This window comes from Oncorhynchus kisutch, linkage group LG5 (assembly GCF_002021735.2).
Source record: "Oncorhynchus kisutch isolate 150728-3 linkage group LG5, Okis_V2, whole genome shotgun sequence".
Taxonomy (NCBI): Eukaryota; Metazoa; Chordata; class Actinopteri; order Salmoniformes; family Salmonidae; genus Oncorhynchus; species Oncorhynchus kisutch.
Window position 1 is genome coordinate 22,406,905 of NC_034178.2, and position 24,252 is coordinate 22,431,156.

General features: G+C 41.6%; 1 protein-coding gene and 1 long non-coding RNA gene across 6 annotated transcripts in view; one reads left to right on the plus strand and one right to left on the minus strand.

Moving 5' to 3' along the window:
- The window catches only part of LOC109890767 (RNA-binding protein 39), a 58,166-nt gene that overhangs the window by 18,451 nt on the left and 15,463 nt on the right, over window positions 1–24,252 (plus strand). For 2 of the 5 annotated variants that reach the window (XM_020482787.2, XM_020482785.2), the window contains 7 exons: window positions 57–122; window positions 231–326; window positions 1,562–1,679; window positions 1,994–2,152; window positions 12,722–12,859; window positions 14,496–14,561; window positions 16,527–16,731. In XM_020482787.2, the coding sequence (XP_020338376.1) occupies window positions 57–122; window positions 231–326; window positions 1,562–1,679; window positions 1,994–2,152; window positions 12,722–12,859; window positions 14,496–14,561; window positions 16,527–16,731 (848 nt within the window). The remainder of the gene's footprint in view (window positions 1–56; window positions 123–230; window positions 327–1,561; window positions 1,680–1,993; window positions 2,153–12,721; window positions 12,860–14,495; window positions 14,562–16,526; window positions 16,732–24,252) is intronic. The other 3 variants (XM_031824686.1, XM_020482786.2, XM_020482788.2) reach the window with 2 other exon arrangements.
- The window catches only part of LOC116374184 (uncharacterized), a 33,891-nt gene continuing 29,104 nt past the window's right edge, over window positions 19,466–24,252 (minus strand). Inside the window, exons 2-3 of the long non-coding RNA XR_004209975.1 lie at window positions 20,742–20,863; window positions 19,466–20,562 (exon numbers count right to left, since the gene is read on the minus strand). This is a non-coding gene — a long non-coding RNA (uncharacterized LOC116374184). The remainder of the gene's footprint in view (window positions 20,563–20,741; window positions 20,864–24,252) is intronic.

Genomic DNA, 24,252 nt, shown 5'->3' on the forward strand with positions numbered 1-24,252 from the left:
TCCCTCTTATGAGATCAGTAGTAGTGGACTGAGATTAACCTTGTTTTCAATCGCAGCTCTGGGCCGAAATTTAATGGTGGTTCCAGAGGGAAGATTGGACCCCCACCTGTCATCAAGCTAAGGTTTCTATTTCACAATTTTTCTGTTGTTTGTGTAGGTAGTTTTGTGCTGTGTATGTGTGAATGTGATGAAGCAACTCAAATAGATGCTAATGTAACCCTTTCTTTCAGCCGAAGACGTTCTAGAAGCCGAAGCCCTTTCAAGAAAGAGAAGAGTCCTGTGAGGCAAGTGTTCCTTGGGGAGATGACGCAAAAGACCTCAATCAGGTTGACGTTCCACTTTTAAAGCTTGTGTACCCTTGTTCGACAAAGTAGGCTTACAATTTTGATAATACCTTGTTGACAGACATACAGTGACAGACAAAAGTATTTAGTCAGCCAACAATTGTGCAAGTTCTCCCACTTAAAAAGATGAGAGAGGCCTGTAATTTTCATCATATGTACACTTTAACTATGACAGACAAAATGAGACATTTTTTTTCCAGAAAATCACATGGTAGGATTTTTTATGAATTTATTTTCAAATTATGGTGGATAATACGTATTTGGTCACCTACAAACAAGCCAGATTTCTGGCTCTCACAGACCTGTAACTTCTTCTTTAAGAGGCTCCTCTGTCCTCCACTCGTTACCTGTATTAATGGCACCTGTTTGAACTTGAAGCTGTCAAAGGACACCAGAAACAAAATTGTAGACCTGCACCAGGCTGGGAAGACTGAATCTGCAATAGGTAAGCAGCTTGGTTTGAAGAAATCAAATGTGGGAGCAATTATTAGGAAATGGAAGACATACAAGACCACTGATAATCTCAACCCCATAGAAAATCTTTGGAGGGAGTTGAACGTCCATGTTGCCCAGCAACAGCCCCAAAATATCACTGCTCTAGAGGAGATCTGCATGGAGGAATGTGCCAAAATACCAGCAACAGTGTGTGAGAACCTTGTGAAGACTTACAGAAAATGTTTGACCTCTGTCATTGCCAACAAAGGGTATATAACAAAGTATTGAGAAACTTTTGTTATTGACCAAATACTTATTTTCCACCATAATTTGCAAATAAATTAATAAAAAATCCTACAATGTGATTTTCTGGATTTTTTTTCTCTCATTTTGTCTGTCATAGTTGAAGTGTACCTATGAGGAAAATGACAGGCCTCTCTCATCTTTTTAAGTGGGAGAACTTGCACAATTGGTGGCTGACTAAATACTTTTTTGCCCCACTGTATGTAGCATAAATGGTATCGTAACATACGTCACCATACTGGGATTTAAAATGTAGGCCCACAGTAAATTTGCCCGAAACTTGCAGACAGGAGCAGGCACAAGATTTTTGTTCTGGGTTATCCAGATTACCATTTTGCTGACAAAATATAGTAAAATATATACACAAGTGCTTTTACAGTGCTTTTACAACTTTTACAGTGCTGATACAAGATTGGGGCCACTGGAAAACAAAAAATGGCTTTACCACATAAGAGTAATTCAATGCTTTGTTTCTACAGGCAGCCAATAGACAACCTGACTCCAGAGGAAAGGGACGCTCGCACAGTGTTCTGCATGCAGCTGGCAGCCAGAATCCGACCACGTGACCTGGAGGAGTTCTTCTCTGCAGTGGGAAAGGTGAGTGTCTTTACTTGTAATGTCATTGTCATTCTTGTGGCCACCGATTTGCTAAGGATTTGCACCAGGTGAGATGTTTGCTTAAGTTATTTAACACCAAAGGAAACATGAAACTTTGCAATTTACAATAGTTTTTTATTTATTTATTCTAACCTTTTAGGTCAAGCCTCAATGTTTTATTTAGAAAAGATGGGTGTTAAAAATGTAAATGTATTTAGGTGTTATTCACAGCCAACAAGAGCAATGGATTTAGCAATGTCTTCTCTTCTTATGCTCCATCCATTCTAAAACAGATTATTTTGTCAATTTTCAAGGTGAGAGATGTGCGCATGATCTCTGACAGAAATTCGAGGAGGTCGAAGGGGATTGCTTATATCGAGTTTGTGGAGGCCAACTCGGTGCCACTGGCTATAGGATTGTCTGGCCAGCGACTTCTGGGGGTGCCAATAATTGTTCAGGCCTCACAGGTAATGGTTAGTAATCATCTCACAGGGATTTTATTCTTTCTATTTATTTTAACTAGGGCTGTCAATGTTAACGTGTTAATTACTGTTACATTTTGAAATCTTCATGCCGCAATTAAAAAGTAACACATTTAAAGAGCAACTGCCCCTAAAAAACAACTTCTCATTTAGAAAACAGCCCATGTGTCATCAATATGAGTCAGAAACATTTATTCTGTCAAAATGGACTACAAAGTGTAAATAGAATAATTATATTGAATTCAAAACCGCTACTGGTCTTGACTGCTTCACAACATAAATGAAGGTTGTAATACCTGATCGTAATACCTGTGGTAAATTTGAGTTGACTTTGGATATCCTTATTGGGCTAGTTGGGAACCATTGGCAAATTACACAATGTACATGGGACAATGTGTTAACTGTAAATTGTAGACATGCCTATACAAATATTAAAAGCATTTAAAAGGTGTGCAACATGAAATGATTGTCTCATATACATTGTAATTTATTGACAGTCCCTAGCCCCGGAGATGATCTATCCAAAGTTAAATTAATTTTGCCACGGTCGCACACCAACCGGCTGAAGCTAATTGGCTAAATAATTTGGCTAACTTGTCCCACCTACGAACACACACATGAGTCACCCACATCAAACCACCCCCTGAATTTAGTCATGGCCACTAACTAGCATTTCTTAATTAACCAAATCTTAAACGAGGCCAAATCATAAAGTGCAGTCACCCTTTAATCGCATATCAATTTTTTTAGACCACAGTCTGTTTCACGACACATTCCTTTGAGCGCACACACTCTTTGCTCTCGACAGCAAGCAACCTTTCTTGTGGTGGAGAGACCATCCACTATGCGTGCAGCTTTCAGCTACAAATGTTAAGGAAAACTTACAGAAAGTTCAACCATAAACAATTTCTCAGGTATTTCTTTAAATCATAGCAAAAACATATTTGCACAGAAGTAGCTAGTCAGTTATGCTAACATTAGCTAGCTGGCTAACCAAACAAGAATATTTAGAATGCCATGGCTGATTGCCTCTAGATTCAACACTAATTTCCCACAATGATTTGAATTAAAACAGAACTTCAATTACATTTAGCTATTGTTTTTGTTGTCTCATTTCTAGTACAGTAGCAGCTTGTGACTAGTTCATGTTGGGCATGGATAAGAAGTAGCCTAGGCAAGATCTAATAGCTGTATGATATTTTACATTTATATCACACCTGAGGCGAGTTCAACAAGGCTTCTGTTTGTGGTGAACATGTTGCCAGAGTAACAATTTCAGTTGAATGAACATTGCAAAATGTTATGGTGAAGCATCAAACATTTACTTTTTGTAAGGATTACTGTGACTTTTTAGCGACAATGTTCAAACTGAAAGTGACTTCGCTATTCCTACTAAATATAGTGGAAAGTCTACATAGCCAATTAATATTTTTTTTTGCGCCTGTTAAGACCTGAAACACACACTTATGTTCACGGCACACCTCCTTCTCAGACTGTTAGCTAATGTTACGAACGGTCGCTGCTAACACAAAACAAATGGATTATGTTAATTATTTCCCTTGTTGAATGCACCTTGGCTGAGATGTTATTGTCTTAGAAAACAGTTTATTTTGAGGTTTCGGTGAGGTTCTGTTGACATGCATTGAAACGTGTGGCCTTTTCATGGATTTCTTTTCCAAATTACTACCAATGAACATACAAATTTCCTAAAACTTCCTAATACTAAACATAAAATACTTTAAATAAGGTGTGGGACATCATTGGTCTATTACATTTCAGCAAGTAGCAGGTCTATTACGCACCAGCAGCTAGAATTTGTCCATCCACAATTCAACTGTGGGAACATGTCAACTATCAACAGCAGACAACTGAAAGAGCTGGCCTGTACTATACGAGAGATTGTTTGTGAGGAGATTACCTCTGCCCTCGATTTACAATGAAAACCTGTAAATGAATCACTGGTTGTGCTCACTGCTAAATTGGATACCTGTTCAACCGAAGTGTAAAGTCTGGAGAAGACAGCCAATGCGACACAGGTGCGACTCCATGACCTGAAAACAGCGCAAGCTATGTTTGAAGGGATAATCAAACTCTTAAAAGAGAAAACAAGTCTCTGAAAGACTACAACTTGTGTTGGGTGGTACTTCCTGCTCTGGGCCACAGTCTCTTCCCCCAAGGTGGGCTTTTTTGAAAAGGAGGCAGACACTAACAACACAATCCTTTGTTTAGGGACAATGAGGGGACATTGGGAGCTGCTTTTGAGAGGAAAGCTCAGTCAACATAGTGAATGGGTTGGGGGCCTAAAGTTTTAGGAGGGCAGTTCTTACACAGTATGAAATCAGTGTCTTGTTTATAAATAATTCATGGGACAGTATTGTAGGATTTGGCTATACCGACATCTATGGATAGCATAATTGTGTTTGTCAAACAGGTAGGCCTACCACGTTTTTGAATAGGAAGAAATAGGCTCAAATTCTAAATGTAATTCTATGATTAGGCCCATAAAAAAAATTGGTGCGCGCGTTCACATATAGCGGGCATAAAGGAATTTTACTTTAACCCCTGTATCGGAAAGTTACAATGTTTCAATCACTGTGCAGCCAACTGCCTATAGTAGGTAACAGTTTATTTCTAATAAAGACACCTGTTATCACACATGGCACGACCCGACCATTGTTACAATTAGAATAAAAATAACAGTATCATTTAATAATCCTGTAGAACTGTAAAAAGAGTGAGATCATTTGAACTTTGGAAACAAGTGCTTTCATAAATGCATGGCGGGCCTCGTTTGGCTGGAGCAGTGTAAAATGTTTTTTTTGTCAATGACCCAGCCTTAACTAATTTTGTTTATTTACATATCGAATTGGATTGTCCAACATTACATTTCATAATTTCTTCATTTTGTGGCCCACATAGTGGCATCTTCCCTCTGCTGTTGTGCTGCATTGCAGTCAGCAATGTTTTCTCTTGGTAGCTTCTCCATGGTCCTTAAATCAAATCAAAGATACCCAGCATTTACACATTCAGCCTGTCGGTGGTCCCATGCAGCGCAATGTTCTGGGTGACCATTACGCGTATCAGGGCTATGAGCCTCTGCAGCACCTGCTGCCAATGGAGAGTCTCTCCGTCAATAGCCCGTTGGGATTGGGCATTGATAGTTTGCTTGGACACCAGCCTGTTCTCCAGCTCCTTCCACCTCCAGAAACTAAGTAGATGGTCATGCAACTTCTCATGTGAGCTGAGGAGGTGGCACAGATTCTTCCAGTACCTGGTTTCATCCCTGACCAGCTCAGATTTGCCCTCATGTGAAAACATTTTGCAGCAAAAACAGAAGGCTGCATCATTTTGCTTGGAATAAATGAGCCATGGTCTCTCCACTCTCACCCGTTTCCCATCCTCCTATTGTAGTGGGCCACCGAAAATATTTGTCTCATCTCTTGGGAAATTCCCCACCTTATTCTGATATTGCCCAGCATGCACTAAAATGTCCCGTAAAGATCCATTCATATCTTTTGGCCACTCCCCGGGATCGTTTATTTTTTTTGTCTGGGAGTTGGATTTAGCAATAGCAGCACCACTGTCATTGGGGACGTAGAAAGACAAATCTGAGTCCGTGTCCCAGATAGTAGGGTCTCCGCTGGCATTGTTTGGAGGTGTGGCTCAACTGGTGCGACAACCTATTCTTGTCCACCCAGAGAGTGGTCATCATAGGTGGAAATGGATGGCTCTGTCTCTGTGAATTTATGTCCTTGGAGACTTGTTCTCGACAATGGCTTGATGGGCATTGCTGCACGCTGATACATTTCAGCAGCGAATCTCTTTGGCTTAGAGATTGTGCCTCCTCTCATTATTTCTACAATATTTTTTATATATATTCGCTTCCTGGTAGTTTTTGTCTCTTAGACATGGTAGCAAATTTGGTTGCAAATCTCTGAACTTCGGGAGAAGCGGGAATGGGGTGGGAATGGGAACTGCAGTAACAGCTATGAGCTGGTTGCTTGGGTACCGCCGGCGGTGTAGTAGCCGATCAGTGGTACCTGAGGGCAGCAGCCAATTTCCAAATTGCCGCCCCAAATTCAAGTGACCGCTTCAAATCAAATTGTATTTGTCACGTGCTGAAAACAACCTTACAGTGAAATGCTTACTTACAAGCCCTTAACCAACAATGCAGTTTTAAGAAAAATACTTAATAAAATAAGAAATAAAAGTAACAAATAATTAAAGAGCACCAGTAAAATAACAATAGCGAGGCTATATACAAGGGGTACTGGTACAGAGTCAATGTGTGGGGGCACCGGTTAGTCGAGGTAATATGTACATGTAGGTAGAGTATTTAAAGTCACAATGCATAGATAATAAACAGAGAGTAGCAGCAGCGTAAAAGAGGGGGTGGCAATGCAAATATTCTGGGTAGCCATTTGATTAGGTGTTCAGGAGTCTTGTGGCTTGGGGTTAAAAGCTGTTTAGAAGCCTCTTGAACCTAGACTTGACGTTCTGGTACCGCTTGCCATGCGGTAGCAGGGAGAACAGTCTATGTCTAGGGTGACTGGAGTCTTCGACAGTTTTTAGGGTCTTCCTCTGACACCGCCTAGTATAGAGGTCCTGGATGGCAGGAAGCTTGGCCCCAGTGATGTACTGGGCCGTACGCACTACCCTCCGTAGTGTCTTGCTGTCGGATGATGATACAATCAGTATCATGGCTCTGCTCTCGATGGTGCAGCTGTAGAACCTTTTTAGGATCCATGCTAAATCTTTTCAGTCTCCTGAGGGGGAATAGGTTTTGTCGTGCCCTTTTCATGACTGTCTTGGTGTGCTTGGACCATGTTAGTTTGTTGGTGATGTAGACACCAAGGAACTTGAAGCTCTTCACCTGCTCCACTACAGTCCCGTCGAGGAGAAATGGGGCGTGCTCAATCCTCCTTTTCCTGTAGTCCACAATCATTTATTTTGTCTTGATCACGTTGAGGGAGAGGTTGTTGGCCTGGCACCACAAAGCTAGGTCTCTGTCTCGTTGTTGTCAGTGATCAGCCTGTTGTGGCTGTCTTACTTCCCATTAGTTGATGTAACCTATGAACCTTGATGTTTATTTTTTCTTTATTTAACTAGGCAAGTCAGTTAAGAACAAATTCTTATTTACAATGACTGCCTAGGAACAGTGGGTTAACTGCCCTGTTCAAGGGCAGAACGACAGATTTTTACCTTGGCAGCTCGGAGATTCGATCTTGCAACGTTTCGGTTACCGTCCCAACGCTCTAACCACTAGGCTACTTGCCGCCCTCACTTACTGATGGTGTTGGAGTCATGCCTGGCCGTGCAGTCATAAGTGAACAGGGAGTACTGGAGGGGACTGAGCACGAACCCCTGAGCGGCCCCATCAGCGTGGCGGATGTGTTGTTACCCTTACCACCTGGGGAGGGCCCGACAGGAAGTCCAGGATCCAGTATCCAGTTGCAGAGGGAGGTGTTTAGTCCCTGGGTCCTTAGCTTAGTGATGATCTTTGAGGGCACTATGGTGTTGAACGCTGAGCCATAGTCAATGAATAGCATTCTCACGTAAGTGTTCCTTTTGTCCAGGTGTGAAAGGGCATTACGGAGTGCAATAGAGATTGCATCATCTGTGGATCTGTTGGGGCGGTATGCAAATTGTAGTGGGTCTAGGGTTGATGTGAGCTATGACCAGCCTTGCAAAGCACTTCATGGCTACATATATAAGTGCTACGGGTCGGTAGTCATTTAGGCAGGCTACCTTAGTCCCTGTGCCCAATAACTTTATGGTGGCTGCTTGAAACATGTTGGTATTACAGACTCAGACATGAAGAGGTTTTAAATGTCAGTGAAGACACTTGCCAATTGGTCAGCGCATGCTTGGAGTACACGTCCCTGTAATCCATCTGGTCCTGCGGCCTTTTGAATGTTGACCTGTTTAATCAATAAAGTAAAAATTTGACGTACGTATCTGATCATCGTGCTTATTACTGGCAGATACAGATGTCAGAATCTCCTTTAAAGAGCCACAAGATGGCGCTTTAGTGGTTCCTTTCTAGAAAATCAACCATTTTAAACTGAATTAAATTAATTAGTATTGATTAACAAAACATTTGTTGTTGATGATCCTCGGATTCTATGGGGCGCCATCAAAGGTTTTAATAAAAACAACGCAACTGCATTTGCATCTGGGCTGAATAAATCACAGCTAAAGAAGATATCAGAATTGGAAAAGTTGTTAACAACGTTAGAGCGTTCTCAACAAACACTTTTTTTTGGATTAGGTAGCTACTACTCTCTTCTAATTAGTGTCAGAACTAACTCTATTAATAAGACAGAGCGAAATTGCTATCCATCGAGTTGGACTCGCAGTAATGATCAGTTAGCGGATATTGCAACTATTGAATCTGATTCGGGTGAATTTTCAACCAAAGATTTTCCCGTTTCAATAAAGAATACACATCTGATTGTAAATCCACACCAAGCCAGATATATCTTTTAAAAAATAACTAAGAAATCTTCTTCTCTCAACTGATGAAGCCGGTGTGCTAGGAGCCCAAATCTCTCTCTATGAACTCAAAAGGGCATTTGATAACATGAATAAAGGCAAATCACCTGGTTGTGACTGTATTCCTCTTGAGGTCGATTTAAAATGTTGGGTTCAATTAGGTCCACTGTTACCTGAAATGATTATTATTATTTAACCAGGCAAGTGAGTTAAGAACAAACTCTTATTTACAGTGATGGCCTACCCCGGGTAACACTGGGCCAATTGTGCGCCGTCCTATGGGACTCCCAGTCACGGCCAGATGTGATGCAGCCTGGAGTCGAACCTGGTACTGCAGTGACGCCTCTTGCACTGAGATGCAGTGTCTTAGACCACTGCGCCACTCGGGAGCCCATAACACCACCGTTAACAAAGGTTAATTTAGAAGTGCTAAATACAGCACTCATTTTCTTTTTATTAAAAAAAATGTTAAAGGCAAGGACGCTCGCTATCGCCCTCTATCTTTGATGAACTTTTATTTTTTATTCTGTTGTCTCAAAGCTTACTTACACAAATTGATACATCTGGACCAAAGCAGTTAAAAAAAAAAAAAAACGTATCCTCAGATAACCTCCTTCTATTACGTATCTTACATGCTTCATCAGAAACCAAAGCTCCTTGCGCAGTTCTATCTCTCGATGCAGAAAAAGTTTTTGATAGACTAGATTGGTCGATTTTGGAAAGTTTTTTTTTATATGATTAAAATACTGTATATTATGCCAATCCCACAGCCACAGTAATAACAGGCAATACCTGCTCTATTCATTTCAGAATAACTAGAGTAAGGTGATCCCATCTCACCACTGCTGTTTTTGTTGCCTATGAACCCATCTCTACTAAACGGAATCCCAATCGGTTCCCATTTTAAATATTTGGGAATAGATATATTTCCTTCCTTAGATAACCATTGCCAGAAAGTTTAACAGCACGCTCAAATCAATTCAATCCGACCTCAGTAGATGAACTAATATCCCAGTTCTTTTACCGGCAGAACATTGTCAAAATAAATTAATTGCCACGGCTGTATTTCTGTTGTCTCCCCCTTCCAGCTATTGGGGTAAAATTAATAGTGCGGTTTCAAAATATATATGGCAAGGTAAGCAAGCCTTGATATAAAATAAACACATTTGAAAAGAGGGAGATGTGTAAGAGGACTATCTGTACCAAACTTGAAATTGTATTTCCAGGCACTAGCATTTCGACCCATCCCAAATTGGTTTACAAATTATAATTTCGCACCCTGGCTGAGTATAGAGAGAAATATGTTGTCTCCTATTGCCCTGCAAGAGTTGGTCTTCACTAATATATCCCAATGTAAACTACGCTTTGGTCCTATTATTGCTCACACAATGTAACTGGGAATCAAAATTGCATGCCCATACTCCAATATTTCACAATAATGCCTTGCGATCTGGAGGGCAGCCTTTTGCATCCCCCAAATGGTCCATATGTGGAATCCGTACCCATGCCATTATCATGGACAGTATTGGTTTGAGAACATTCCAAGATTTGAAAGACATATACACCATTTCGGACTACAACATTTTCAGATGGAATGGACAAAAAATGGGGGGAGGGGGGATTATTTATGTAAAATCTTCTCTTATGGCATCATGCTCTCTTAGCATCTCTGTTCCCAAAATATGTGAGCTGTTGGTTATAAAAGTGGCCATAAAGTGGCCCCCAAAAAACTATCAAACTCCTCATTGATTGACCTTTTCCTGACTAACTGTCGCCACTGCCCTATTGTTTGCATTTGAGATACCAATTTGAAAAACTCTGACCCTCAAATAATTGTGCAGAGAATAAAAAATAAAAAAATGTATTCACCGCTCCAGGCATTCCTTAATTATCTGTATTCTACTAACTACACCCTGTTTTGGAACTTGAATTTTCCTCATCCATTTTTACCTCTGGCTGATAAACATGCCCTGTTCAAAAACCGAACTAACTCTTGGTACTCAGACCTCCTCTTGATAAGGAATCAAGCCTGGGCCAAGGCTCAACAAACTGGCTAGTTAGCTGATTTGCAGCTATTTAGGCTATTGAGAAATAGGAGCACTGTCTCGGTTAAACAGGCCAAATCATACAACTTCCTTAGCGCTATGACGGACTGTTAGTGATCCCTCTAAATTACATAAAGGGGTGCCCCAATGTTTGATACTCGGCCCACTATTGTTTACAATGTATATCATATACAGTGCTTTCGGAAAGTATTCGAACCCCTTGACTTTTTCTCCACATTTGGTTACTTTACAGCCTTATTCTAAAATTCATTTAGAATCATCAGCAATCGACACACAATACTCCATAATTGCAAAGAGAAAAGTTTTTTTTTAGAAATGTTTGCAAATGTATTAAAAATCAAAAACAGAAATACTTATTTTATATAAGTATTCAGACCCTTTGCTATGAGACTCAAAATTGATCTCAGGTGCCTCCTGTTTCCATTGATCATCCTCAAGGTCCCACATTTGACAGTGCATGTCAGAGCAAAACCCAAGCCTTGAGGTCGAAGGAATTGTCCGTGGAGCACCAAGACAGGATTGTGTCAAGGCACAGATCTGGGGAATGGTACCAAAACATTTCTGCAGCATTAAAGGTCCCCAAGAACACAGTGTCCTCCATCATTCGGGTCCACCCCTTTTTTTCAATTTTCACCTAAAATTACATACTCAAATCTAACTGCCTGTAGCTCAGGACCTGAAGCAAGGATATGCATGTTCTTGATACCATTTGAAAGGAAGCATTTTGAAGTTTGTGGAAGTGTGAAATTAATGTAGGAGAATATAACACATAAGATCTGGTAAAAGATAATACAAAGAAAAACACATGACTTCTTTGAAATGCAAGAGAAAGGCCACAATGAATTATTCTAGCCCAGGCACAATTTAGACTTTGGCCACTAGTTGGCAGCAGTGTGTGTGCAACGTTTTAGACCGATCCAATGAACTATTGCATATCTATTCAAAATGTTGTATCAAGACTGCCCAAATGTGCCTAATTGTGCCACCAAGACTCTTCCTCGAGCTGGATGCCCAACCAAACTGAGCAATCGGAGGAGAAGGACCTTCGTCATGGAGGTGACCAAGATCCCAATGGTCACTCTGGCAGAGCTCCAGAGTTCCTCTGTGGAGATGGGAGAACCTTCCAGAAGGACAACCAACTCTGCAGCACTCCATCAATCAGGCCTTTATGGTAGAGTGGCCAGACGGAAACCACCCCTCAGTAAAAGGCACATGACAGCCCGCTTGGAATTTTCCAAAAGGCACCTAAAGACTCTCATACCATGAGAAACAAGATTCTCTGGTCTGATGAAACCAAGATTGAACTCTGACCTGAATGCCAAGCGCCACATCCCTTGGAAACCTGGCACCATCCCTACGGATCAAGGGAAAGATGAACGGAGCAAAGTACAGATAGATCCTTGATGAAAACCTGCTCAGGACCTCAGACTGGTTCACCTTCCAACAGGACAATGACCTTAAGCACACAGCCAAGACAACGCAGGAGTGGCTTCGGGACAAGTCTCTGAATGTCCTTGAGTGGCCCAGCCAGAGCCCGGACTTGAACCCGATCGAACATCTCTGGAGAGACCTGAAAAAAGCTGTGCAGCAAATGCTCTCCATGCAACCTGACAGAGCTTGAGAGGATCTGCAGAGAAGAATAGGAGAAACTCCCCAAATACAGGTGTGCAAAGCTTGTAGCGTCATACCCAAGAAGACTCGAGGCTTTACTCGCTGCCAAAGGTGCTTCAACAATGGGTCTCAATACTTATGCAAATGTGAAAATTACAAAGCAAATAAAAACGTGTTTTCTTCCACTATAATCAAAAGAATTATACCTAATTAGCTTCAAATTTGAACTTGAATTTCTTAAATTTCTTATGATTAATTAATTAAGTTATGATTCATCTCTGCGGTTAACTCTGTTCATTCTTTTAAATAATTTGACAGCCTTTTATTTAAACAGCCTGAGGCAATCTGCACCGTTTCCCTACGTTCACTTTGTGTGTGCTTTCTCTAGGCTGAGAAAAACAGGGCTGCTGCCATGGCCAACAACCTGCAGAAGGGCAACGCTGGCCCGATGAGACTCTACGTCGGATCCTTACACTTTAACATCACAGAGGAGATGCTACGAGGAATATTTGAGCCTTTTGGAAAGGTGAGAGGCGTTGTACAATGTACCATAGGCGTCGCATAAATGTCAACTTTGGGGAAGCTGTTTTTTCACAAACACCAGAAAAATCACCTTTCTAATAACGCATTGCATGCATCCATCACATTTGCAGACTAACATAAGGTAAAATGCCTAATGTGATGAGTAGATTTGTGAACCGTAGGCCAAGTCATTGTTATAAGTATATATAACTCAATGAATGTTTGCAAAACGTACTGTTCTGAACAGAATGCAGGTGAGCGATTGCAGGGGTTAAAATTCTCCGTCACTGCAATAAAAATCTCTGGGGGGGTGGTTTAGAGATGACATAACCTAATCCAGAAGCATGTCTGTTCTACGAAATATATTCCCAAATATTTATATTTTCTGTTAAGCTGTGTGCACTGAACTGACATGCGTGACTGTTACTGACGAACAGCTCTTTGCGCAATACCAAGTGTCGGCTGGAGTGGTGTAAATCTCACCGCCTTTGGACTCTGGAGCAGTGGAAACGCTTTCACTGGATGGTGATGAATCACGCTTCACCATCTGGCAGTCCGACAGAAGAATCTGGGTTTGGCGGATGCCAGGAGAACGCTACCTGCCCCAATGCATAGTGCCAACTGTAAAGTTTGGTGGAGGAGGAATAGTGTTCTGGGGCTGTTTTTCATGGTTCGGGCTAGGCCCCCAGTGAAGGGAAATCTTTATTCAACAGCATACAATGAAATTCTAGACGATTCTGTGTTTCCAACTTTGTGGAAACAGTTTGGGGACAGTCCGTTCCTGTTTTAGCATGACAATGCCCCCTTGTTCAAAGTGAGGTCCTTACAGAACTGGCCTGCACAGAGCCCTTACCTCAATCCCATAGTACACCTTTGGAATGAATTGGAATGCCAGCTGCGAGCCAGGCCTTACTGACACCACAATGTTCAGAAGAAGGGAATGAAATAGTCTATAATGTGGCGCTCAACCCAACTGTGTAGCCTACTGCAGCTGCTTGCAAAGCAATTCAAAGCCACTACTTTTAGCATTCAGGTAAGGATGTAACTTTCCAGTGCTACTATTTTTGCCATGTAATGCTGTTATTAAAACAAAATCAGACAACCCCATAGTAGAGTAGTTTACCTATTTACATAGTCGGCTTGTTGTGTGTTCTGTAAGATATATTCCTCTCGAGGCGCATTCAAGTTGCGATAGGGAGGCGAACCTGCATTCTGACATGCAGTTAATGCACAACAATTCTTAATAAATTTACAAAATGATCCTCTTTCCCTAAAAGCATGATAGTCATCATCACTTTCTTACATGGAAGGGGAGGTTAACTCTGCTCCGTGTGTTGCATAGAGCAAACCTAGAGCTGAGCAGAAGCGTTTATTAGGATCTGCATGCAGGGCCTGGGAATAATAAATATTTACCCATTTACCCTATGTCATTTCACATGACTGGAGAAATTAGCATCTTTTTAATACCACAACATGACCGAAAAGACAGGCTACCCGACAAACTGAGATAAATAAAAACAACATCGTCTTGAATGCAACCAATTGCGTAGTCCTTCAAAAAGAAGGGGGAGACAGATTGTAGGTCTACAATATATCAGTGCTATGTAGACTTTAATCTGTAATCCATTTCCTTCCACCAGATTGAGAGTATTCAGCTCATGATGGATAGTGAGACGGGGAGATCCAAAGGATATGGCTTCATCACTGTAAGTAGCACATTCAATCCAGTCAATGGATGCACACAATACTACGATTATTGTGAATACTCAGAGTAATGAAATTGTTCGATTAAAACGTTTACATGCTTTGCAAATAGAATAATTTCCCTTACAGTCCGATTTCCATGGACATATATTATAATCTGATGGGAAATAAACGTTATATCACAATGACCATATTGTTAATGGCTGGGAATTCCCAGGGATCTCATTATACAATGTTATCACGATAATTAGGTGCGGATACGATGTATATTGCGATTCTATATGCATTTCAATTCTATTATGTACACTATTTATACAGAAGTATGTGGACACCCCTTCAAATTAGTGTATTAGGCTATTTCAGCCGCACCCCTGGCTGACAGTTGCACACGTGCAATCTCCATAGACAAACATTGGCAGTAGAATGGCCTTACTGAAGAATTCATTGACTTCGAATATGGCACCGTCATAGGATGCCACCTTTCTAACAAGTTAGTTTGTCAAATTTCTGCCCTGCTAGACCTTCCCCGGTCAACTGTAAGTGCTGTTATTCTGAAGTGGAAACCTCTAGGAGCAACAACAGCTCTGACCGCGAAGTGGGAGACCACACAAGCTCACAGAACGGGGGTGCTGAAGCGTGTAGCGCATAAAAATCGTATGACCTTAGTTGCAACACTCACTAACGAGTTCTCAGACTGCCTCTGGAAGCAATGTCAGCACAATTACTGTTCGTCAAGAGCTTAATGAAATGGGTTTCTATGGCCGAGCAGCCATACACAAGCCTAAGATCACCATGCGCAATGCCAAGTGTTGACTGGAATGGAAACACGTTCTCTGGAGTGATGAATCACGCTTCACCATCTGGCAGTCCAACAGAAGAATCTGGGTTTTGCAGATGCCAGGAGAACGCTACATGCCCCAATGCATAGTGCCAACTGTAAAGTTTGGTGGAGGAGGAATAATAGTCTGGGGGCTGTTCTTCATGGTTCGGGCTAGGCCGCCAGCGAAGGGAAATATTTAATCTACAGAATACAACGACATGCTAGACTATTCTGTGCTTCCAACTTTGTGGCAACAGTTTGGGGAAGACCCATTCCTGTTTAAGCATACCAATGCCCCTGTGCCCAAAGCGAGGTCCATACAGAACTGGCCTGCACAGAGCCCTGACCTCAACCCCATCAAAGACCTTTGGAATGAATTGGAATGCCGGCTGCGAGCCAGGCCTAATCGCCCAACATCAGTGCCGACCTCACTAATGCTTTTGTGGCTGAATGGAAGCAAATCCCCACAGAATTGTTCCAACATCTAGTGGAAAGCCAGCCCAGAAGAGTGGAGGCCATTATAGCAGCAAAGGGGGGACCAACTCCATATTAATGCCCATGATTTTGGAATGAGATGTTCGACAAGCAGGTGTCCACATACCTTCGTCATTGCAATTCAATACTGCAGTTTTATTGCGATTCAGTGTTCCGAACTTATTGCTTGTGCTCATTGAGGTAAAACCATGTGCCAACATTATAAGCAAGAAAACATTGAATGTTGGGTTCAACTTGGCTTTCCATGGAATGCGTTCTATTATAACATGATTAGCTACTGCTACTTGGACAGTGTGTTTGTCAGGAGCACCTTCCAGTATAAAAAAAAACGCCAATAATGCATGTAGTCCATTTTTAGAGCCCACATTATTCTGACATATTTTAGAATGTAGTAATAATGTGGTTGTCAATGCTTAATGCCATTGGGAAGACCATTCATTATTGTTATTGTTAATGCATACTTTTTTTGCATGCATTTTTTGGAGGGAGTGCTTTTTCTATATTACTACAATTAAATATAAAATTGAGGTCCATGAAAATGACAATTAAGTACTTAAGAAACTCCTTGAATTTGACTCTTCAATGTCTTTATGAAACCTGATTGGTGTGCATGTAAACATAGTCAATTCATTGGCATGTGTTTTCTCTCCAGTTCTCAGACACAGAGTGTGCCAAGAAGGCTTTGGATCAGTTGAACGGCTTTGAGCTGGCTGGCCGGCCGATGAAGGTGGGCCATGTGACTGAGCGCACAGACGCCTCCAACGCCAGCTCCTTCCTGGACAACGACGAGCTGGAGAGGACAGGCATCGACCTGGGCACCACTGGGCGCCTGCAGCTCATGGCCAGACTGGCTGAAGGTAAAGCCAGAGAGAGCCCAGGGCCTGTATTTACAAAGAATTCTGAGGAATCATGTAAGGGATGGTTCACAATGTACAGAATGGGGATCTGCAAGGAAAGGGGGAGGGTCATGTCATTTGTAATTGATGAAAGCAATGTCAGCACAATAATAATTTCAACATTTCTCAGTGTTTTAGAATTAGTTGCTTATTAGGCCTGACGCTGCCCCTCATCTCTGATTCTGAGCTGGGCACGCAATATCAAGTGCGCCTTTAGGTATTTAATGTGGTGTCAATCAAATGATCCATAGGCTGTACGAAGTGCATGCTCGGGGAAGCAGAGAGCAAAGTAATATTTTGATGAAAATGAACTTAATTGAGTCATTTGCTCTGCTGGTATGGAGTAAATAAAACGAGGCTGCATTACACACTACAATGGATATTCCAACCCTGAGCCCGGACAGCTTTTTTTTTTGTGCTGCCGAACCAGTGGCTGTGCAGTGTAGGCAGTTCAGGAGGAGAGACAAAGGCTTTTTCCCCAAATATATAAAAAAATCATTTTAAATGTAATATCGTGCGCGCGGACTAGCCTATATATTCTGTTCAGTTTGAGAAGGAGAGCGCTTTAGATGGTAAGTAGGACCGGAGGTAAACTTTGATAGCTTGCTACTACTATAATTGATATGATTAAAAACAATGTTTCTTGCTCATGATGTATTTATCAGAGTTATTGACTTCACAATAAGCCAGATTCGAGTAACTTACATTGTGGTGCTGAAACTTGAAGTGGCAGCGTGGCGAAATCTAACGGAAATCGACAGCTCATCAAATCAAATTTTATTGGGCACATACACATATTTAGCAGATGTTATTGCTGGTGTAGGGAAATGCTTGTGTTCTAGCTCCAAAGGTGCAGTAATGTCTAACAATTCACAACAATACACACATCTAAAAGAATGGAATTAAGAAATATATAAATATTAGGACGAGCAATTTCAGAGGGCATTGAGTAGAATACAGTATATACATATGAAATTAGTAAACATTATTAAAGTGATCAATGATAACATGTCCTATGTACATTGCATTTGGAAAGTATTCAGACCCCTTGACTTTTTCCAAATTTTGTTACGTTACAGCCTTATTATATGACAGACTGTTAGTGATCCCTCTAAATTACATAAAGGGGTGCCTCAATGTTTGATACTCGGCCCACTACTGTTTACAATGTATATCATATACAGTGCCTTCGGAAAGTATTCAGACCCCTTGACTTTTTCTACATTTTGTTACATTACAGCCTTATTATAAAATTGATTAAACACACAATACCCCAATAGCTATTTTCAGGTCTCTCCAGATGTTGGTTTGGGTTCAAGTCCAGGCTCTGGCTGGGCCACTCAAGGACATTCAGAGACTTGTCCCGAAGACACTCCTGCGTTGTCTTGGCTGTGTGCTTAGGGTCGTTGTATTATTGGAAGGTGAACCTTCGTCCCAGTCTGAGGTCCTGAGTGCTCTGTAGCAGGTTTTCATCAAGGATCTGTCTGTACTTTGCTCCGTTCATCTTTCCCTTGATCCTGACTAGTCCCCCAGTCCCTGCTGCTGAAAAACGTCCCTACAGCATGATGCTGCCACCACCATACTTCACCGTAGGGATGGTGCCAGGTTTCCTCCAGACGTGACACTTGGCATTCAGGGCAAAGAGTTCAATATTATTTCTCATGGTCTGAGAGTCTTTAGGTGCCTTTTGGCAAACTCCAGGAGGGTTTTCATGTGTCTTTTACTGATGAGTGGCTTTTGTCTGGCCACTCTACCATAAAGGCCTGATTGGTAGAGTGCTGCAGAGATGGTTGTTCTTTTGGAATATTCTCCCATCTCTACAGAGGAAGTCTAGAGCTCTGTCAGAGTGACCGTCAGGTTCTTGGTCACGTCCCTGACAAAGGCCCGTCTCCCCTGATTGCTCAGCTTGGCCGGGTGGCCAGCTCGAGGAAGAGTCTTGGTGGTGCTGTCTCTGAGCTCTATGGACAATTCCTTTGACCTCGTCGTTTGGTTTTTGCTCTGACATTTACTGTCAGCTGTGGGACATTATATGTGACCAACTGGCTCAAATCGGTGTTATGTAGAGCTACAAAATGGAATATCATACACTGCATTTTTGAGGAACAATGGGAAAGTAATTCTGCTTTGAAAGCTGATAAACACTTTTGAGAAAATGGCCTTTGAATGTTTTGGTACCTACTGGAGAGCTCTCCTTTGTCTACACCCATTCAGCATGGTTTACACCCTCTTAAGCCAGCCCCACCCATCTCTATAAGGATTCACATGTGAGCTCATGTGCTAAACAGTGAGTAGTATAGTAAAGATTAGGACTAAAAGTGGTAAAAGTAGTAGCCTACAATAAGGAAAAATTCCAGGTAAACAAAGTGTCCAGATAAAAATATTTTATAGATATCAGATGACGCTTACCAAGACACGCTTGTCTAAATTTGATGGGTCATGTGAAAGAAATGCTTTAACCTCCAGTCACATTTTGCCAAGTGGATGGGTCTCTACATAAGGTGTAAACGGTACAGCCAAATGTGTACTTGCATAGTAGCAATATCAGAAATAGATGGTGTCAATATAAAAATAATAATATACCATATGTACAAGAACACTATCAGTGATAGATGAGGTAGTTATATACTTACAATCAGGGGTAAAGTGGCTGAGCAGCAGGATAATGAAAAAATAGTAGCAGCAACGTATGAAATCCAATATTATTGGTCATATACACGTGTTTAGCAGATGTTATTGCGGGTGAAGCAAAATACTTGTGTTTCTAGCTCAGACAGTGCAGTAATATCTAACAATTTTATAACATATACCCAATAAACACAAATTTAAGTAAAGGAATGAAATTAAGAGTATATAAATATATGGATGAGCAATATCCGAGCGGCACAGACTAAGATACAGTAGAATAGAATACAGTAGACATAAGAGATGAGTAAAGCAGTATGTAAACATTATTAAAGTGACTAGTGTTTCATTTATTAAAGTGGCCAGTGTATTCAAGTCTATAGGCAGCATATAGGCGGCAGACTAATGTGATAGTGATGGCAAATGTGCTAGTGATGGCCTAGTGGTGTGTGTGTTAGGAGAGTCATTTGAATAGAGGCACTGCAGATAGTGCTGATGACGGGTCCCTCCGAACCACACATGATCAAGGGAATCTATTTTTGGAGATCCTGTTTCTGTCCTGCCCATGACTTTGGTGCAGGGCATTTGATGTCCAGATCCTCTTCGCTGCAAAACTCCCTGATCTTCTCAAAAACATAACTATGTCTAGCTGTGTCCAGTCCAGGTGGTGCTTGTACAGGCAGATCATCTATGGAAGGATGATCTTGCGCAGCAGCTGAAACCTGGTCCGATTGAGTCGGAACACTCCTTGGTGACAAAAACACCAGGCTCCAGAGCATCGACTCTGTAAAACAGGAAATAACCCCAAAATTACATTACATTACATTACATCCTTGCGCAACATCAATTCACCTCCCAAATTTAAATAACCTCATACAGTGCAATGAAAATTATATTCAGCTGAAGTGCTGGTACTGCTTGAACTGTGGCAGCGGCCTGAAGTACGGAGTCAGGTGTTGTTGCCAGCAATCTCAGGCAGTGTTCACTGGTCTTTCTGAAGTGCTGTTTGATGAGGCCAAAGCACCAGGGCAAACTTGATGTGATCAGGAAGTGAAGGTCCAGACTGATGGAGCTTGTGTGTGGTCCGCCAGGCCCAATACCAGAGCACAAACCTGTTCTTGTTTTGGCCACTACAGTTGTGAGGAGTTAAATAGATGTAGTAGATGGGACCTAGCGGCAGAAGGATAGTGCATTTGCAAACAACAAAATTACATTAAGTTAATGAAAAGAAAATGTAATGTAAAACATAATAAAATGATAACAGAAATAATGTGAGATCAATAAAAGTAGTGCCAATCATGTTGGAGGTCAATTAAATAAACAAAATGTGTTGTTTATGCTTTACATACCAAGTGTTGTCATCGATTTCTTGTAGAGACGCCACACTGCTGCTTTTGTCACATGGGATGGCAGCAGCTTTCCACCAAAGTGTTTGTGTCCTGGGAGGAGAGTCAGGCGTGTTCTACTAATGCTGAAAGATAAATTCCAGATACAAATATTTTGGCATTATTATACAATAGATAGCCGTAATCACCGTCAGACACACCTGGCTAACTTGGTGGGTCATCATCTGGCGAAGTGTAGTCTTTTGTTTAGACATGCTAGCTAAACAATGAACCATAATCCTAATCCATAGAGTACTAGCAAGACAAACCAATTGTCATAGCTAGCCAAAGTTAACCAAATTGGTTAAATTTTTTGGCGATGTTTACTGACACAGACCATATTCAAACGGTGTTGAGCGTTATTATTCTACGCTCAGGTACACAGACGAGAGTGCTCTAAAACAGTTGTTGCAGTGGCGGTCTATTGAAATGCATACTTGCATACTGGAGTCTTTTGTTTGGCCCTAATGTGTCTGTTACATCTTCTTTTTACCATCACCCACTGTCCTGGCACTACGTCATGTCCCCCCTCGGGTGTTATTCCCCACGCCTCTTTTACTTGTATGCAATAGTTAATAGTTAAGCATTGTACCACTCATAAAGAGACCGTCTGCTTTTCTCAAATCTAACGTGCCTGGTAGTGACATGGGTCGACCTGTGACGACCCCAAACAGACTCAACCCTGTGGTTTTGTTATGTGTTGCCCGTATACTAAATAATACAATGCATCCGGCCATGCAATCCCTCCTTGATGCATCTTTGAAAGTCTCTCTTTCAAAACTTAATTTGTGAGTTCTACCTGCCCTCTCGATCGAGGATGGTACGGGCAGTGTAGTTGCCAGTCTATGTTCAGAAGACAAGCTACGTCCTGACACACTTTTCCTGTGAAATGAGTGCCTTGGTCAGAATCTAATTGTTCCGGAAATCCCCATCTGGGAATGATTTCTCAGTCAGAATTTTAGCTGTGTGTGCAGTTCCTTTTTTTGTAGTGTTGGCTTCAACCCATCATGAGAAACGATCAACAACAACCAGCACATCTTCATGTCCTTTACATTTGGGCAGTGCGATTTTGTTAAGCTGTAGATATCTGAAAGGTCCTGGTGGGGCAGGCGCTCGTCGTGTCTGTACTTTCCCCCGGCCCTTGGTGTTGTTTTCCATACAAACGTTGCAATTTGCCACAACATCCTCAGCCTCTTTCAGCACACCAGGATTCCGCCATTTGCCCACAAAACGGTGAACTATCTTGTCCACACCAATGTGTGCCAAAGAGTATATCTGTGTCACCAAGTAGGGTAAGAGTGCATTTGGCGCTACACATCTCAGGTTGTATTTCCACACACCTTCTTGATTGAGTTTGCACCCTGCAGCCATCCATTCCCACAATTTATCATTTGGGGCACTGCTTTGGATGTTTCTAATGTGTTGCAATGTATCCAAGGTGTATTTCCTAATCAGTTTATGTGACAGCCAAATCATTACCTTACCTTACTCTCGTCTGTAAATATTTTTCCATGTGCTTTCATTTTCAAAATTGCAACTTGTCCAGGTAACTGGAGAGCATTCAGTAGAGCCATCACCTCTGGTCCATTCTTCACAGGAACTCCCAGTGATGTCATGAATCCTCAGTTTTTCCATATTTTTCCTAAATCCTGGGTAATGCTCAAAGCATACCTTGAGTCTGTGTAGATATTAGCTGTTTTTCCTTCAGCCGTTTTGCATGCGTCTGTCAAAGCCACCAATTCTGCCACCTGTGCTGATGTTCCTGCAGGTAACATGTCTGTCACTATCACATTGTTCACTGTAGTAACTGCCCAGCCTGCCTTCCTCACACCCCTCTCCACAATGCTTGAACCATCTTTGTAGAACATAAACTCAGGGTATTCCAATGGATGACTTTTAGTAAACCCATCGGAAAGCTGTTTCATATGTCTTCCCCCCCACTCCTGTTGCTCTCATCTTCTTGCCCGTGTACTGAGGACATATATGTTTTGCATAAGATATGGGCAATACACTGACTTCAGTGCACGTATCTACTAAACAATCTACTGCAAAGTTGTTAACCATCATGTTCACATATATTCCATCCGATTTCATATGTACACCAGCTGAGATGGGATGTAAGAGGGGGTCTGTTAGTTTACCTCCACGACATCCAGCAAACTCCCCTGCTGACTACTAAGCCGGAGAGAGCTTCATAAATTTGCGCATCAGCATTGTGTCGTTAGGGCTGTTGTCCTGTGTCCATTTTCCCTTAGACAGACCATGCTTATCCTCGCCATTTCTCATAAATATTTTGTTTTCCAACATTCTCGATGCCAGAAATCCAGCAATAATGACATACACCAGGTTTCTCTTCTGCTGAACGAATAATGTTGTTGGTTTCACTTAGAACCTGCACAACTCTGATGACAGCAGGTTTATTGTGTTGATTGATGTCTCTGTCCAGTTGTGACATAGTTAAGTTTCCCCCAATCAGTAGTTGTGGGAAAAAAAGTTTTTCGCAAATCATTGTGTATGGATTGCACCATCTGATGTTTGATTGCCCATTTTTGGAGGAATTGAGTGCATCTTCATCTTCCATGTCAGGTAACCCTCTGTGTCTAACCACCTCTGCTTTGAACCTTTCTTCAAATTCAGCAAATGGTTGTTTCAGTTTTTGGACACATCTCTCCCCAATTGGTGGTTGCATTGGTCAGACCCTTAACTTATTGGTGACAGGGGGCAGTATTTTCACGTCCGGATGAAATGCACGCCCAAATTCAACTGCCTGCTACTCATCCCCAGAAGATAAGATATGCATATTAGTAGTATATTTGGATAGAAAACCCTCTGAAGTTTCTAAAACTGTTTGAATCATGTCTGTGAGTATAACAAAACTTATGTAGCAGGCGAAACCCGGAGGACACTCTCTTTTCAATTAGTTTATATTGGGAATCCTTCTTGCAGTTCCTATTGCTTCCACTGGATGTCAACAGTCGTTAGAAATTAGTTGAGGTTTTTCCTTTGTGTAATGAAGAGGTACGGCCATCTTGGACGAGGATAACTTGAAGTGTACTGTTAGATAGAGGCGCGTGACCAGAAAGCTAGCTACAGTTTGTTTTCCTCCTGTATTGAACACAGATCATCCCGTCTTCAATTCTATCAATTATTTACGTTAAAAAATAACTAAAATTGTATTACAAAAGTAGTTTCAAATGTTTTGGCAAAGTTTACAGGTAACTTTTGAGATATTTTGTAGTCCCGTTGCTCAAGTTGGAACCGGTGTTTTTCTAGATCAAACGCGCCAAATAAATGGACATTTTGGATATATATCGACGTAAATTTAAATTGTAGAGTTTCTTATCACTTCAAATGGTCCCACGTCTTCATATACCCACGTCTCGTGGATGCTTCAAAGTCTTTGACCATTCGTCCAACTGTTTTGGAGATGCTGATTTATGTGTGATTACTGTCACTGGAGGTCTGTCTTCACTTC